At 29.1% G+C, this 18491-nt stretch overlaps 2 protein-coding genes across 2 annotated transcripts; one reads left to right on the forward strand and one right to left on the reverse strand.

Moving 5' to 3' along the window:
- Positions 1-1577: 1577 nt before the first annotated feature.
- LOC114177889 (magnesium-transporting ATPase, P-type 1-like) lies at positions 1578-5762 on the reverse strand. Its single transcript, XM_028063478.1, has 8 exons — positions 5370-5762; positions 5127-5243; positions 4684-4910; positions 4376-4587; positions 4150-4252; positions 3633-4003; positions 3007-3499; positions 1578-2840 (listed from the first exon to the last, which is right to left on the reverse strand). The coding sequence occupies exons 1-8, from the start codon at positions 5530-5532 to the stop codon at positions 1680-1682; spliced, it is 2847 nt and encodes a 948-aa protein (XP_027919279.1). The 5' UTR covers positions 5533-5762; the 3' UTR covers positions 1578-1679.
- A 7960-nt stretch (positions 5763-13722) lies between these two features.
- Positions 13723-14573, forward strand: LOC114175793 (protein MIZU-KUSSEI 1-like). Its single transcript, XM_028060598.1, has one exon. The coding sequence runs from the start codon at positions 13762-13764 to the stop codon at positions 14443-14445; it is 684 nt and encodes a 227-aa protein (XP_027916399.1). The 5' UTR covers positions 13723-13761; the 3' UTR covers positions 14446-14573.
- Positions 14574-18491: the final 3918 nt, after the last annotated feature.

Raw genomic sequence — 18491 nt, forward strand, 5'->3', positions numbered from 1 at the left:
TATTTACTTTTATTTACTCAACTAGTTTTTTTAATAAAAAAAATTATATTTTAAAAAAATATACCCAATGACAATTATAACATTAAAGTAAAATCTAGCTATCAACCTTCATTAATTCCATCAAATCAATCACACATACTGATAAGCTTTTTGCTCAAATGCATTAATTTTTCCATCAAAGCAAATAATTTATTTTTCTTTTCTATTTAGTTTATCTCCAAACCATGCACCCCTAAAAAAGATATGTATGTTGATGCAAGGTGTACGTTGCATAAAAGGGACTTGTCAAAGAAATTATGAGTAAAGGCAATAAACACTATAATTTTGAACAAAAGAAGGTCAATTTTAAGACTAGTAAGTACCAATCAAACTTAAAAAATCTAAAATCATTGGTTGTGTTTGTTTAAGTTGTATTCCATAGGTTAAAATGGACAAATTTGACAAGAAGGCAACATTTTGTGTTCTCATTGGATACAAGAGCACTTGCGATGCTTATAGAAATGTTCAACCACAAAATAAATAAAAATCTCAAGTGGAATTGTCAAGTTTATGAAAGATCATCGATAGAGTTAACAGAATCAAATGAATTAGTAGTTGCCAAAAATCTCACAATTCTTCAATTATGCATATGACATTCCTGTCAAAAATATCTAAGATTTATAAAATATGCAATATGGTCATCATAGAACTTGCAAAATTTAAAGCAATTGAGAAAATGAAAAATAGATATATTCCGTGAAGAGAGTCACGATAATTGAAAAAATCACATTGGAAAACCCGTAAACAAGTTTCAACACAAGCAACTACAAAAGCTAAATGGGTTTTTAGTACCAAATTTAATTAAACGGTTTCATAAATAAATACAGAAAAATTATACTTTGACTCCCATTTTTTTAACTCTCATTTTTTACTTTCTGATGTGATTTTAGTGTGGGACTGATTCTTTCAAAGAAAAATATAGTGATACATTAATCAATAACTTACACTAAATCACGTCAAAAAATAAAGAATGTGATTCAAAAAATAAGAGTCATAATATCATTATCCATAAATACATAATAAACTTGGCAATCGGTTATGTTGAGTTGTTTGGACACCCTACAACAAGAGTGTTTTGTATCTAACAAGAAAAAAAAGTTTCCTCGCAATGCAAAAGATTGCTTACTAGGTCACGTTATTTCTCAACAAGGAGTTTTCATGGAACCACAAAAAATTGAAATTTATGGCAATGACCTATTCCAAAGACCAATAGGCTTGTGGAAGGGTTTTTGATCTAACAAGGTATAATTCACGTTTTATATGAAATTATGGCAAAATAACCAAAGCTTTGAAAATGCTATGACAAAAAGAAAATGTTGAGTTGACTCAAAACACAACCAAGTCAACCTAACGCCTTTAGATAGCTGCATAAAGCTATTACCTCTAGTTTAGTATTGTCGATGCTTGATTTTTCCCTAGTCTTTTTTCATAAAATGCAACACTTGGAGAAAAGTATTAGAGATTGTACTATTCCAAGACAAAAAAAAAAAAAAAACCATAACTTTTTTCAACAAAACATTCACAAACACATATCTCGATTTGTCGTAACAAAATACTATCGACTAACGTTTGTGGATCAAAGAAATACTAGTATAGTCATTGGTATATGGAAACAAAACTGAGATGAAAAAGATTGCTATTCAAAGCCACCTCTTATAAACCAATATGTAAAGTCTCTTAACCAGCTGGCCAACTATAAAATAGCCAAGAAAAAGAAGAAACAAAAGTCCGAAATATGAGAGAGGAAGAAGGGAGAATCCCATGACCTTCCCAATGGGTGTGAAAGGAAGAGCAATTCCAATGGCAGAAGTGACAACAGTGGAGAAAATCACAGGCCAAGATGCAACCTCCTGCATGAAAGGGATTTTCTCAGTCCTGATCAAGTGGATGATCAGGGTCTGCAACAGAAGACCTTCAATGAACCAAGCTGTATGAAAAAACTTCTGAGTCACATCAGTGTAAGCCTTGTAATAAAACCAAAGAAGCATGAGTGTTGCAACATCACACAGAGTGCACACTGATCCATTCCACACTATGAACATCGACAACCCTCTTTCTGAGGATTTGTGAGGTGTCTTCACATACTCTTCATCCATCTTGTCCCAGGCTATGGCAATCTGTCCCACACTGTAGATGAAATTCTGAGTCAGAAGCTGTGTAGAAGTTAAGGGCTCGTACTTGAACACCAGTGTTGCTATCAGCAGTGAAATCACACTTCCCAAGTTAGCAATCACTGACATCTTAACATACTTCATTGTGTTGCCAAAACTCAGTCTTCCGTGCTCCACTCCCGCAACAAGCACGTTCAGATCTTTCTCAAGCAAGATAATATCTGCCATGTCTTTTGCAATGGCCACTCCTGAATCCACAGAAATGCTTACATTCGCAGCATCCAAAGCCAGTGAATCATTCACTCCATCTCCCAAGAACCCAACAACATGGTTTCCAACCGTTTGCAAGGATTGCACCACATGGAGTTTCTGAATTGGAGTGAGACGTGCTAGTACTGTGGCTCTTTTCACTGTCTCATGAAACGTGTCTTGGTCAAGTAGCTCTAGTTCAGGACCTGTTATTACATGATCGATGCTTATTCCAACTTCTCTGCATACCCTTGTTGTCAGGGAGAGGGAATCGCCAGTTAAAACCTTTGCTTTCACTCCCTTCTCACACAACCGCCACAGTGCTTGCTTTGCTGTGTCCTTAGGTGGGTCGAAAAATGTTATCAGACCAAGGAACACCATGTCTTTTTCGACATCCTCGTCTTCTCTCCTGCTTCCGTTACTTGTTTCACACGTTTGCGGCTGCAATGTCACATGTAATATGAAATAGTCACTGAGGTGCTCCTATGAGAAGAGAAATTTAAAGAAGACACAGGAAGTGATTCTAAGCCTGTTATACTATATTGATGCAAAAGCAAATCAATGTCATTGGTATGAAAAGAAAGATTGAAAAGAAGAAAAGACACACCATTTCCATTTCCAGCTTCCTTATAGCTACTCCTAGAATCCTTAACCCTTCATTGCTAATATCTTCTGAGAGATTCAAAATACGCTGATAATCATCGGAAGAGAAGGGGGAAATTTCATCTTGTTCGAAATTCTCAATAAAAGAACAAACTTTCAATACTTCTAACAGTGCTCCTTTTGTTACCATGAACCGGCCAAAGAATTCTGAGTGTCTGTCTTCTGTTTCTATGATGACAGATACTCTTCTTCTGATGAAGTCAAAAGGAATCTCATCTATCTTCCTCCACATTGATGGCCGAAACCTGAATCCATTTGAATATACAAATGCCAGAATAGCATCATCCAGAGGATACTTCTGATCGGTCTTAAAGTAAGAGTTGAGGAAGGCATAGCGCAAAACTTTTTCTTGGGGTAAACCCCTGTAATCAAGATGATTAACCATGATTGCATGATTCATTGTAAGGGAGCCTGTCTTGTCAATACAAAGAATATCCCTGCAACATTCAAAAAATATAAGTACAAGGAAAAAGAATTAGCTAGAGAATAGAAAGTTGAATCATATTTTGATACAAGTTAGTTCAATTGTCTGCAACTGCATCTGAATTTAGAGTCTAAGTTAATCCTTACATTGATCCCATATCGCGTATAGATGTTAAACTCTTTACTATGCACCTGTCTTTGGCCATAGCAAGTGCTCCTTTTGCAAGGCATGTGTTGATGATGAGGGGAAGCATTTGAGGATTCAGGACAGATGCAACAGAGATGGCAAAAAGAACGCTTTGGGTCAAATTAAGAGATGTCAAGTAAGTTACCACAAACATGATGGTAACAACTACTAGAATGACAGAAATAAGCAAGTAAAATATCCATCTGAGACCCTTTTCAAAATCATCTGGTGGCTTCTTCTTCCCAACTATTGAAAACATGGTGCTCATGTAAGTCTTGGATCCGGTTGAAACCACTAGACCTGTTCCAGTGCCTGATACCACGTTTGTGCCCTGTGATGTTAATAACTAATCAGACAAAATTCACCAAATTAATCAGACAATCTCTGATTCACCAAATTATGTTCTGTAAACTGAAGCTATAACTTGCATTGAAACAAAAATACAGACAGGGATGTGTTACTAACTCACTCACTCACCATGAAACAGATGTTTTTTAAATCCAACAAAGGAGTGTTGTAGTCTTCTCTGATATCAGCAGTTTTGTCTGTTGTCCAAGATTCCCCAGTTAGTGAGGCCTGGCTGTTAACAAGGTATGAAAAACACCATTTTTTGTTATTTAGTTATCTAAAATGGCAAAGGGTAGAATACAGGTGTCCGCTGTCATTTACTAAACAAGTAGATTTTCCAATTGACATAATATACCTTACAACAAGTTGTTTTGAAGATAATAATCTGATATCTCCAGGAAAGAGGTCTCCAGGTTCAAAAATTACAATATCACCAGGAACTACATCCCTATGATCCACTTGAACAACAAGTTCTTTCTGAACAACTCTACCAGCGCATCTTTGAACTTTTATTGGACATTTTACAAATTCTGAAAGCTTCATTGCTGCTTTTGAGCTGCTGTATTCCTAGTATACACAAACAAAAGGTCCGAGGTTAGAGTGAAAGGAAGAGAAAACCCCATTATTCCACTACTTCAATGCAACAAACCAACGAAGAAAAACCTGATAGAAACGGAGGGTGACACTGATGAAAACCAACACTAGCATGATAAATCCATTTGGACTGTCACGGGCAATGAATGACATAACTGACAGAATAATCAGAATGATGTTAAAAGGGTGGAAAAGAGCGTTCCATAGAAGATTCCACCATCTTGGAAAGGAATACTCAAGTGGAACATTTGGCCCATTTTCCCTAAGTCTCCTCTCTGCTTCTGTGAAACTTAAGCCTGCCAATATGACACAAAACTTCAGGGTGATGCTCAATTCTCTTACAATTTAAGTTTAGTTTTAACTTAATCTCACAAATGATCTTATAAAGCATCCCCTTGAAGTTGCAGATTAAACCAACCCCTTATAAAAATGAGGATTATCCAAGTGTAATAAGCATTATTTAAACCATATCTATAATTAACGATGGACTAAATCATAGTGAAGACACTTGCCTCTTTCAGTGGACCTAACGTACTCAAAGACCAAGTTCTTGTCGGTCTGAGCCAAAGTGTATAACCAAGAGTAGACTTTCTCCTCGTCCTCGGTTTTTGAGCCTCCGTCAAGTTTTCCTACAATTAAACTCACCCCATATAAGCAGAAGACGAAAAACAACACCTTGGTATGTAACAAAACAGTAGCTACTAATTACTAGTAACATGGTAGAGAGTGGAAGAAGAAAGCATGGTGAGGAATACTTGAAGGAATGAAGCGGCGAAAGAATCGAAAGAGTGAAAAGGGAAAGCGATCTTTGTGGGAACTTGGTCGGTCTACAAGTGTTTGCCTTATAGTATTGGATTTAGGAAGCATGTAATGACTGGTGAGATTGACAAAGAGATTGGAAATTTTGGTTTTTGCCATGAGGGCATTGAAATAATGGGAGAGAAAGAGGAGAGGAGAGAGTTGAGAGAAAAAAAGAGAGAAGCATTTGTACTTGTTGTTGTTTGAATAGAAGGTGAAGAGAGTATGCAACTTTTGTCCACCTTGTGTTACTTCCCGGGCATGCCTCTAACCAACGAAACAAGGATGACAGTTAGGTGAGTCACCTTGGTGTTTGCTTTCTTGCACATAGCTTGCCAAACATTACTCTTTCAAAAATTATTTCACACCCATTTCCATATATTCCAAATTATAGTTATTTTGTCTCTTTCTATTATTTTAGCCACTATTTCATAATTATAAAATAGATTAATTCAATCTTTTTAGTATTTTTTTTTTCAAATTCATCTAATAATCTCGCATCGATCAAAACTTGAAATATACATTTTTATTTTAACCTTTTGAAATATTAAATTATGAAAAAATTTCAACTTTCAAAACATGTAATAGGAGTATATATAAAATCTTAGACCTTGCCCGATAACTAACCAATTATTTTTATTTTATTTTTTATATTAAAAAAAATATTTGACTGTATAAATATTTTAAAATAAATTAAAATAATTATTATCTTTAAATTTATTTATTATATTTAAGAATGGAATTATTAATTATTTGGGGTTAAAAATCCACAAAAGGCATGAGCATATATTTCTTTGGAGAAACAATAAACTAGAATTGTAAAACTTGAAATAAGAAGCCCAAACATCATGGAAGGAAGAAAAGAGCAGTTAATAGTATCCTCTATGGACGCGACGGTTTACGCCGCCACCGGGGAGACAGAACGATGAAGGGAGAACCGCATGGAAGGAGCGGAGGAACCGCAGAGGCTCACGATGGAGGAAGAAGCTTCAAGAGAAAATGAACGAGGAAGGTGTAGCGGTGTGGGTAGGTGAAGGTTTTGCATTTTAGGATTTTTTTTTTTTTTTTGTGTAAAGGTAAAACTGGGATTTTAAATTTTATGAGGTACAGATAGGGATGGCAACGGGGCGGGTACGGGTATCATGATCCCATCCCCATCCCCATAATAAAAATTCATCCCATCTCCAAACCCAACGGGTATACAACTTTTGACTCATCCCCATCTCCACCGGGTAACGGGTATTTTCTTATACCCATACCCATACCCATTTTTTTATTGTTCCATATATCAATTAAATATTTTTTATAAAAAAAATTTAAAAATCACACCAACGGAATCATGATACTATCAAAATATTCAATATTAAAATAACATACTCTTTTTGATTTTCATGATGTCAAATATTAAGAAAAATATTATAATAGTATAAATCTCAAATTAAAGTATCAAATAACAACTAAATAAAATTCAAATAATTATATAAAAGCTAAAAAATTACACATTACTAAAATTTTATAATAACCAAAATATTTATTAATTTTACAAATGATCAGTGGTTTCATTTGCATTCGATCCACCTACACATAGAAAAAAAATGAAAAATTAGATATGATATAATAATTGAAATTGAAAATTTTAATTACTAGAATATAATGTACCTTCTTCATCAGATTCATTTTCACTCATGAGAACATCTTTTCCTTTTAATTTTTTAACACCTACAAACACCAAATGTAGAATATTAGATGAGAATTCACAAAAAATACTAACAAAAAATATTAATAAATTTGAGTAACTTACCTAGATGGTTTGAGTTCCATATCCAACTTCTTGTACACATCAAAGCCTCTATAGTAAATAATTAAACATTATCATGAAACAAAAAATAAATAATAAATAAAATTATCATAAAGGAGTAAAGATAATTAAATGTGTGACCCAAATTTGAGAATATCCATTTGAACATAACATAACGGAAAAAAAAAATGTATAATTAAGATTATGATAAAAGGAAAAGTACATTGAAGATCTGCTTAAACCTTAAAGAACAAGCCAAACAATTAAAAGAGAGTAAAAAAGTGTATAACCAAAGTAACAAAAAAAGAAGAGCTACAAAATAAGAGTCAAACATTTTCATGAAAATAAATAAATAAATAAAGATAATCAAATGTGTAACCTAAAAATTATTTCATAGAATGAAATTGAGGAACACCTATTTGAACATAACCATGTACAGAGAGTAAAAATTATGTAATAAGAAGAAGAAAAATTACCTTCAAAATTAAATCTTGAAAAACAAACCAGACAATTGAGAGAGTAAACAAAGTGTATAACAAAAAACAAAGAGAATGAGAAATATGTTATATATATATATATATATTATATTATATTATATATTATATTATATTACTATGTATATATATATTATATGTGTGGATATCTTATGTTTATATATATATATAATTATTTATATATATTATATTATATTATTATGTATATATATTATATGTATATTATATTATATTATATTATATTACATGTATATGTGTAAATATATATATATATATATATATATAAAAGTATATTTTATTTATATGTATATATACTATATTATATTATATTATATTATATTATATTATATTATATTATATTATATTATATGTGTAAATATATTATTTATTTATATATATTTTTTAGATTATTTAATAAATTATAAATAGTTTAGTAATTTAAGCGGGGACGGATATTTGGGCGGGTATATATATATCCCCATCCCCATCCCCAGTTGAAAATTTCGGGTATTACCCATACCCATACCCAGTCAAAGCGGGGATTCCCCGTCAAAACGGGGACGGGTTCGGATAATACCCACGGGCACGGATTTATTTGCCATCTCTAGGTGCAGAAAGGAAATATTAGGGTGCGGGAAGGAGCAGCCGCGCATTAAGAGTGCTGGTGTGCCCAATCAAAATATTAGTAAGCCTTATGAATTTCAATTCGATGTAGCCCAAATTTACTAATATTTGAAATATGATATAAGCATCCATAATATTAGATAAATGTAATTGTTACAAATTATTTTTTCATAAAATACATCACGTTTATAAGTTCACAATATTCTAAATAGAACAAAGTATCTAATGGACTCTGAAAGATATAAGTGTTTGCCTAATTGAATTTTTTTTATTTTTTTTCACTTGAGTCCTTATTTTTTTTTTTTAATTGTCAAGTTAATCATTATATTTTGAAAGCTATAACTATTTTGCAATTCTTTTTCATTTGGATGTTAAATATTATTGTAGTTGTATAGAAATAAGTTAAAAGGATCTTCACGCATTGTCTTTGATGAAAATTTGGATTCTCTTTTAATTTTTTCTAAATATTTTTATAGTTGTACTTTCAAAATATAGTGATGGTCATTTATTTTGAAGTTTTAAAATATATTAACAAATTTTTTAAAATATTAATACAGTATGTTTTTAATGTTCAACAAAAAAAATTATACCAAAAAATTTAGTAAAATATCTAAACTTGTAAAAGGGGTTTTAAAGCTCTTATTAAAAGGTTATATGAAAATTTTGTTTAGTTTATAAAACATATTATTACCTTTGAGAAAGTATGTCGAACAAGATAGTGGATTGATTATGTTTTTTTCATTCGGAGTTGCTTGTCAAATGATAAGAAAGGGTTACCTTTGCAAATATATTACTGTAAGGATAAGATTGGTAAAATTTTGACCCATTTTCACAGTGTACTACAAGTCAAAACATTACCAAAATATACAAGGAAATAACATAATATAAATATAAACCACCAAATGAGAAGCTACCTATTTTTCTTATTTAACTCTATACATATTCTCATATGATTCAAGAAGGGTACAAATCACACTTTATCAAATTAATTTTATAAGATTAAATTAAGTAATAAAGTTAACTTTTATAAAATAAATAGCATTAGTATAATATTAGAGTCATTCAAAATTTATCATAATCAATTTTGTAAAATCTATCTCGAAATGTTTAGTCATGAGTTATCTAATCAAATTTATTGAATCTATCTTAATATATATCTGGTTCTTAATATAAAGAATGTATTGAAGATTTTAGATTTCGTAGAGACATAACTCATTTAAAGGATATAGGTATAATCCTTAAAATTCAGAATAATAAGAAAAAGATGAAGACAAATGGTGACTAATGAGCTTAAGAAGTCTTCACATTTTGTAACTAAAAGAATTATGTTTTAATGTATTAATTTTATAATAGTCTATGCATCATTTAATAATTGAAGATATTTGATTTGACAATATAGATTTATAGTTACGAAATTTTGATTTAAGTGAATTTATCTTATTAACCTGAATGTGAGTGCAGAAGAAGAAGCTGAAAAGGAAGATGTATCTTATGAATATGAATATGAGTATGAAGATTTTAAGGTACATTTACTTGTCTTGATATTGATATATTTCTTCACAACATATTTTGGGACCCTCTATGCTTCACCATTGTCTTATTTGGTGGTAAACAGGTCAAATTTCAAATCCCACTATGGGTTTGCTGAATTATTAGTGTTACTGAAAACTAGTGTAAATCTTTACTAAATATTTTGAGATATCAAAATAAATATACAAAATTTTGCAGGTGTCACATATATAAAAATATACTAAAATTAAAATAAATTTATATATATATATATATATATATATATATATTATAATTTATATAATTTAAAAAATTAGGGAGGTCAAAGTCCTCCTAAAACTATGAAAAACTCGAGGAAACTGTAATCGTTAAAAAGTTACTCTTAAAAATGTAAATTAATCTAAAAGCCACTTAGTATAAACAAAACATTTAATATTTTATAAAAAATAAAATTTGTAAATATATTGTTTCAAATAAGAAATAAAATTTGTAAATATATTGTTTTAAGATTTTGAATTAGAAGTAGCTTTAAAATTTTGTTAATTGGTTGATGTTTTATAATATCAGCACTAATAGATCATCTTAATGACCAATTTTAACAAGTACAGTACATCATATTAAGAAGTTCAAATAAATGCTTACTTTTTTCTTTTCTTATGTTTTCTCATTCAAACATTTTAAAAAAGTATCAAATTATATGGGGTCTCTTGATGAAGTTGAAAATTAATCTATATATATATATATATATATATATAACTTGTTAATAATTGAGTTAGGTTACGAGTCCCATTAACATGAAAATAATGCAAATAAAATCACTATTAATTATTCATGAAAATAATGTTTGGAAAAGTATAAAATGTGAAAAGACTTTGCATAATGTGTGTTGTATGTGTGTTATAGTTTTGTTTTGTAATGAAATGTCAAAATTGGTTTTAAATATATTCTTTTAAAATATGAATATCTTTTAGTTAAAAAAAGAAAAACATTGTGGAGAAAATTATGCATAATTTCTTTGCGAATAGTTGCAAAAAAGTTAGACACTGGAAAGTAAGAAGATTTTTTTGATAGAAAAATAATAGAATTCAATCCATTGGTATATACACAGGTAATTTGATTTGATTGAATTAGTAAAGATAGGTAACTTGTTATGCCATGTAACGAAAAAAAATTTCCTTAAATATATTTTTTTAAATATAAAATTGTTTTTTTGTTAAGAAAAGAAAAAAATAGTACATAAAATTAAAACAAATGATTATTGAAAAGTATTATTGACATTAAGCTATTATTGTTTAATAGACAAATAATAATTATGAAAAAGGGAAAGTGTGCATATGAACATTACTATTGAAGTCAAATTTGTTGTAATCGATCTCACATATCTGCGTCTGTCTCCTCATCTCACGCTCGATTTTCTCTTTTAAAACTTCCTCCGTAAACCATTCATCTCAAATTATATTTTTTAATTGATTAATTTTTTATTTTTTAATTATAATAAAGTTATATTTTTTAACCAATATAAGGAAGTTTGTCAAAACTTTGTTAAAATCTTTGGTAACCTATAATAGCTCATTACTTAAACCAAACAAACACAATTTTCGCTCATATCATCTCTCATAAATAGTAAATTACTTATTCAAATATTTAAAGTAAATGTAGATTGTTTATAAATGTTATATTTGCATGGGAACTTCCAAAAATACTTTAGAAAATTTTATTGATTACAAGACTCATTTATGAGAATTTATTTTATTTTATTAGTAATAAGACTTTTTAGTCAAATATTTACTCTCTTCTACAAGAGAAGTTTTCTTTTCCAATTTTACTCTCTCCTACATCAGAATTCAGGTTAACTTTCCTCCATTAACTCTATGAAACATTTTTTAAGTATAACATTGCTCAAAAAAGTTTTAACTTCCAAAACGAAATATTAATGTTAACAATATTATTTCAATAAATTTGAGATGTAAATATCAGTGTCATTTATGAAAAAATAAATAAATAAAAACTTCCTCAACCATTCAAACATTATATTAGTGTTGAACATAATTGAATAGAAGCTGATTTCACTTTTGTTACATAGAAGAATAATTGTATTTCTCATTAGCTCTTTCAAAAAATGTTGGATTTAGACTTTTGGATTCTCTTTAAATTTTTCCTATATTATTATCTTGTTGTGCTCTTCTAAAATGTATGATGGATACTGATTTTAATAGTAATTTAAATACTCGATGAGAGGAAAACAAAAAAAATTTAGTTGAGAATTCGGATCGATGGATTTATCATAATCAATTATTAAGTATCACTATAGCTGTCAAAATAGGTAATTCGACCGATCCGACTCGATCCATTATGAGTTGATCACTTAGTGAGTCAATCCAACCCGGCTCACTAATTAGCGAGCCAAAAAAATTTCAACCCAACCCGACCCGACCCACCGTGAGTTGGTAGGTTAAACGAGTTTACTTACGAGCTCACTTAATCAAAAAAAATTATTTTTTTACTTTTTGAGTCAAAACTAGATCATAATTCTAATTAAAATCTAAATAAACTTTAATACAATCCAAATACAAACCAAAATCACAAAAATACAAATTATCTATGTGTTGGCTAAAAAAATAACCTAACATACCTAAATACAAAGCCAACTTAACAAAAAATACTTTTGTGACTCCTTATTTGAGGGTTGACGAACCAATCAAGCTTACCACGGATTCAACCCGGATGAGCCGGATTCTAAATAAGCCAGGTCAATTTATAAAAAATTTTTAACCCAATCCAACCCGAACGCGTGGCGAGCTGGGTTGACTTGATGATTTCAACCTATTTTAAGAGTTCTAAATATCATGCATTTATAGTCATTGATAAATTCCAAATCATCGTCTTGGTTTGCATAAAATTTCATAGTGAATAGTATTTCCCTGTGACCCTTTGAGTAGCAGACAAAGAAGAGAAAGGAAAGGGGAGGACAAGAGTGGAGCAACCAGGCTAGAAAGCTAAAAACACACATTTTTTTAGCCTCCACACAACACGCTTTGCCTCCAAAGTTCATCTCACATGCAATACGCGAATAATACATGAAAATAAGATTCAGTGCTACTTTTGTGGGTCTGCTATAATATGTCCGACATATTTTATTTTGGTCATCGAGAGCAAAAGCATATATAAAAGATGCTTGTGTCTCACTATATAAATATATAAACATTAAATTAACTTCAAATAAGAGCTTAACAGTGTGTATGAATTTGGAGTTTTGTGGTCCGAAATCTAGTGCCCTCATCATTCAATCACACTGCTCTTTTATGACTGTACGGAAATCGCTGTCCCAAACTTCCTGCATTTTTCCATCAATGTTAATTAATCGCAAAACAATGGAGCAAGAACAACACCTTCAATTATTTACACATTAACTATTATTTTCAGACACTGCTGCTCCAGCTTGATGTTTGTCATCAAAGAATAAACAAGGGAATGAGAAAAGAAAGAAAAAAAACTATCCACTGAAAGCGTGTGCATGAGTTGTTTCAGAATCAAGCAACGGGGTTTCATTAGATAAACCTTTTAGTTGGCACTCCAAAAATATCCAATCCCATTGGCTAACTCCTCACTAATCGACACATGTTACTGTGATTCGTGAATTTGTGGTTTCTTTTCAACACCACTGTTTCAGGTCAACAGTTAAATATTAACAACAAAAACAAGAAAAGACATCATATTCTATATATTTTCCTTTTTCATTATCTATAACTATCATCTGTCGGAATCAATCTTTATAAAATCTGGCATATATTCTTTAGTAGAGCCTCACACTTTAATGGCATTAATACAAATCGATAACAACCCTTTTTATTATATCTATGCATTATATAAAGAAACCCTAAACCAGGGTGATGGAGTGAAAGAATAGGAGGAAGTTAGACATAGATGGAGAGTGGCGTCACTACAGTTGACTGCGAGAAACAAGTTAGATCATGGAGGCTGCTACGTTCTCTCATGCAACTCTTAGTTCCCACATGCAACTGTGCCACCATTCTAGAAGACCGAGATGTAACAAACGAGTGCCTCCAAAACCCCACCAAATATTACTCACCATCACTCGTGATGAACTCCACCACCATCACAGGCACCATTTTCGGATACCGTAAAGGAAAGGTGAGCTTCTGCATTCAGGCAAACGCCAACTCCAACCCTATTCTCCTCCTGGAGTTGGCGGTTCCGACAACCATCTTGGCCAAGGAAATGAGAGAAGGAACACTGAGAATTGCTTTTGAGAGTGGTGGTGACGGCGAGGACAACAATAGTAAAAACAAGAACACGAACTCACTTTTGTCGACCCCTCTGTGGACTATGTACTGTAATGGGAGGAAAGTGGGGTATGCCGTTAAGCGTAGAGCGTCGAACACTGATTTTGAAGCGTTGAGGTTGATGCGTTCGGTTGTGGTCGGAACTGGGGTGGTGAAGTGCAAGAAAGAAGATGGTGAAGTGATGTACCTTAGAGGGAGCTTTGAGAGGGTTCGTGGGTCAGAAAACTGTGAATCGTTTCACTTGATTGATCCAGAAGGGGACATGGATCAGGAGCTTAGTGTTTTCTTTTTAAGGTCCAGGTGATCTTTTTGTTTTATTTTGTTTGCACCACTTGGTTTAGCTTTTTGAGCTGTGTTTGATGATAATGGTGAACCAGAGCAAGAAGATGTAGCTAGCCATGGCTTTATTATAGTTATCCTTTCAAATTTTCATTTTCCATCGTTTCGGAGGAGAAGGCCATTCTCGATACACATTTTTTTGGCCTTCCCCTGAAACTATTAAGTGTTTTCTTTTACTGTTGTTAATTGCAAAATAAAAATGAATTATCTGCAGTATCTGTCATTGTATGAAATTTCAAAAATATCTGCATTTTTCCATTTTAATCATAACTATTGCCATTCTGGGAATTATGTTTTTACAGATATCTATAATATTTAATCATCAAGTTATTCTAAAACTAATTTAGTTTCTATTATTATATATGGAGTTGCTTCAACCATTCAGAATAAGGAAATACTCTTATAATTATTTTTTATTATTATATTTATATTATTATACTAAAATTTTAGTATTTCGTTTGGTTATAAAACAGTGAATTTAAGTATAAATTTAATAAAATAGTATAATAGGATTAAATAAAAGTAATAGTTAAAATATTTATAGAACTATTTTTATAACAGAATATATTATACATAATTTACAAAAAAAAAAAGGTAACTTCTGCAAACTTAGTAAAAAAATAATTACATTATTAGGAAACGCACTAACAAAACCAAATAAATCTGTTTCCATAGATAATATCCGAACCTGTTTTCATTTTGAAATACAGAATTCTCGTATTGATTTGGTACGCGTATAAGTATGAGTAATATCCTATTTTCTCAATTAGATATGAAAATGAGGATGAGTGCGGATATGTATATATCCGTCTTCGTCCTCATACCCATCATAATACTTATTTTTACTCTCATCCTCATCCCTCTTTAAATCATTAAAATTCTAATTGTTTAACTTGTCATAAAATTTATTCACATCTTAAGATATTTTTTTCTCTTGTGACATTTGTACAATTATATTCAAATGATATATGTTAATTAAATATTTTTTATGATTCGCATTTGAATATTTTTACTTTTTTTAATATTTTTATTTATTGTGTATTTTTTTTTCACATGAGAATGTTTAACTCTAGTATTCAATAGCATAAAATTTTCATTTACTAGATAATATAAAAAAATATCTTCTTTCTTATTATTAATTTTTTGTTTCATTTGAATAATTATTTTGTTTCGCTAAAATAATTTTTGTTATATCTCAATTGTTCGACTAAGTTGATTTTGAAAAGTCTTATAAGACTAAGGTATTTGTTTTATCATATCTCTAATTATACATTTATCTTCCTTTGTACGATCTCATGCAATGATCTATCAAATTGTTTCTAAGACACTCATTTAATATTTTTTAAATATTTTTATTTATTATTTATTTTTATAATGTAAAATATTATTTTGATATTTTTTACATAATTATTTTTATTTTCTAACTTATTATCATAAGTGTAGTATTTTTATCATTATAATTGTATAAATAAAAATTGTGTACTATAATATAATAATTTAACGTAATTGCCATAAAAAAATTCATCACCATTCAACATATATTGGAGTTCAAAAGATGAAAGACCTATACTAAATTTTAATTATTATTCATTTAATATTTATTTTTATATGATTTTTATCAAGTGATGTGTTATAATTTTTATTAGTGTATAAAATAGATTCATTAAAATTTTAAAAATTAAAATAAAAAGACAATTAAAATATTTTTAATTTGAATATGTATTTTCCTTTTATATTATTTTTAAAATATTTTTAAATTTTATCAACTAGGTTTCATTAATATTTGCAAATTTAATAAATATTTTGATTCTTACATTACAATAAAATTTCTTATTAGTGATCAATTTTAGTGACAAAAAAATAATTAGTTATTGTAGTGACCAATTTAGATATTAATTTATAAACTAAAAATTATAATTAACTAAAATAGTGTATAAATTGGTCTCTAAAACGAGTTTGTGAGTCTGGTAGAGTATAAGGATGGCTTCACAACAAGTGTTCCTAGTCAATGCATAACACTATACTAACTTATATCCTTTCTCCTTGTGAATGATATAGTATAGCCATACAGCAAATTATCCCATTCAAAATAACACATCTCATTTAATTATCTAGAAATTACCTCCTTGAAATATTTATCAAAAACCTCAATTAGAGGCCAAAACATATCATCTAGATCATAAAGCAACAAAGATTCATCAAGAGCACATTTAAACCACATGCATAACCTTAAGACCCACATGCAATTCAATAAACTAAAATACCTCAAAAGAGACAAAGAGAAAACTTGTTTGTTTGATTCTTTGATCGAATGAACGTGTGGTGTTCCTTATCACGATTGATTACATAGTCCTTGATCTTCAAAAGGATAAAGATAAAGATAAAAACTTAAAGAGAAGACAAAGAGAAAACTTATAAGAATTTGTTTAAAATGACGATTGTTTTATAAAAATAAATTTCAGTTATTAAAAATCTATTTATAGATTAAATATTTTATTATTAAATATTATAGGGTTATCTTTTTATAAAAATCGACTATGCTTTATGTCATTTTGTAAGTTTTCACAAAAATATTTTAGAATTTAGTTTAGACAAAACTTTTCATAATAGTTTGAGAATGAAAAGTCATTTTCTATAATAATTAAAAAAAAACATATTTAACTTTTTAATCAATAACATACCCACTACTTTTATTTTTTAATTTATCTATTACTTTTTTATTTCATTTATTTGTAATCACATGATGGTTCGCTTTTTATGTTTTTTTTTTAAATTAGTGATAGTGACATAATGTCCATATATTTAATTATTTATTATAATTATTTATTTTATTTTATTACTTTTTGTTTGATATTATATTATGCAAAATATGATAAAAAGATCATTTGTATTGTCCAAGCTAAGAGATTTAGATAAAGAAAAGATAAAAATAAATAAATTTAATCAAACAAAATTGAATAATACGTAATTACATTTATTTATTATTATTATTATTAAGAGTGGAACCCTTGTGATAAGAATAAAGTTTGAAGCGTACGTGTTTACTCTAACATGTAACCAAGGACAGAAGAATATACGGACATTGAATTCCATGATTCATACCGGTATATGCATTTTTGGGGAACCGTAGATTATTATATGCTTTACTATGTAAAAAGAAGAAATAGACTTTTGAGTACTTACACCCCCTCCAACTTCAACTAATTATATAAAACACAATTTTATTTATAAATTTAAATTAAATTAGTACTTAATTAAATGTAAAATTAAGCATTCTTTTAAACTTATTATTTCACTTAAAAAAATTAAATTAAATTATTTAAATTATGTAATATTTCATCTTATTCTATCTTTTAGATCGTGTCTAGAAATTGTAAGACCTTACTTAAAATTTATATTTAGATTTTATTTTTCTATAATATATTATTTTTTATTTTATTTATCAACCATTTTAAAATATAATCCACTAATTAAAATTTAATAATAAAGATATTTTAATGTTTTAATTTAATATAATATATTTAAATACTATTTTACAATGTAATCTAACAAGTTTTAATTTTAAAGCACTTTTCAAAAAATATTGCAAGTTACTGTTAATAAAATTATATAAATATTATACATATTAAAATGATTAATATGATTCACTATTTTTAGTGAAAAAAATAATTAGTTGAGTTAGAATCATGAACTATATTTATCCAACGTTTAGCGTAAAAAGATAAAGACTATTGATGTCAAAATAATGTTCGCCAAAACTTAAATTTGCTTGAAGATTATTATCATATTTTTAGATTCATGCATAATTCTGTAACTATTGGAATTCAAATAAAAAAATTCTAAACTTTTTTATATAGTAAAATTTGACCAATTAAATTATAAACAAATTGATTTAATATGAATACGAAATAAGAGGAATTAGAATAATTATCTTATAACAACCAAAATATAATCTCTAATTCACTTTTCAATCTATGTCTATCATTTCCATCAAAATATTCTTTTAATAGA

Source organism: Vigna unguiculata, chromosome 3 (assembly GCF_004118075.2).
Source record: "Vigna unguiculata cultivar IT97K-499-35 chromosome 3, ASM411807v1, whole genome shotgun sequence".
Lineage (NCBI taxonomy): Eukaryota > Viridiplantae > Streptophyta > Magnoliopsida > Fabales > Fabaceae > Vigna > Vigna unguiculata.

Coding starts and splice junctions, on each gene's coding strand:
- LOC114177889 (XM_028063478.1), bottom strand. CDS start 5,532: ATGGCAAAAACCAAAATTTCCAATCTCTTTGTCAATCTCACCAGTCAT. Junction 3,500..3,632: donor ATACGCGATATGGGATCAAT/GTAAGGATTAAC, acceptor TGAATGTTGCAG/GGATATTCTTTGTATTGACA. Junction 2,841..3,006: donor GGAAGCTGGAAATGGAAATG/GTGTGTCTTTTC, acceptor GTGACATTGCAG/CCGCAAACGTGTGAAACAAG.
- LOC114175793 (XM_028060598.1), top strand. CDS start 13,762: ATGGAGAGTGGCGTCACTACAGTTGACTGCGAGAAACAAGTTAGATCA.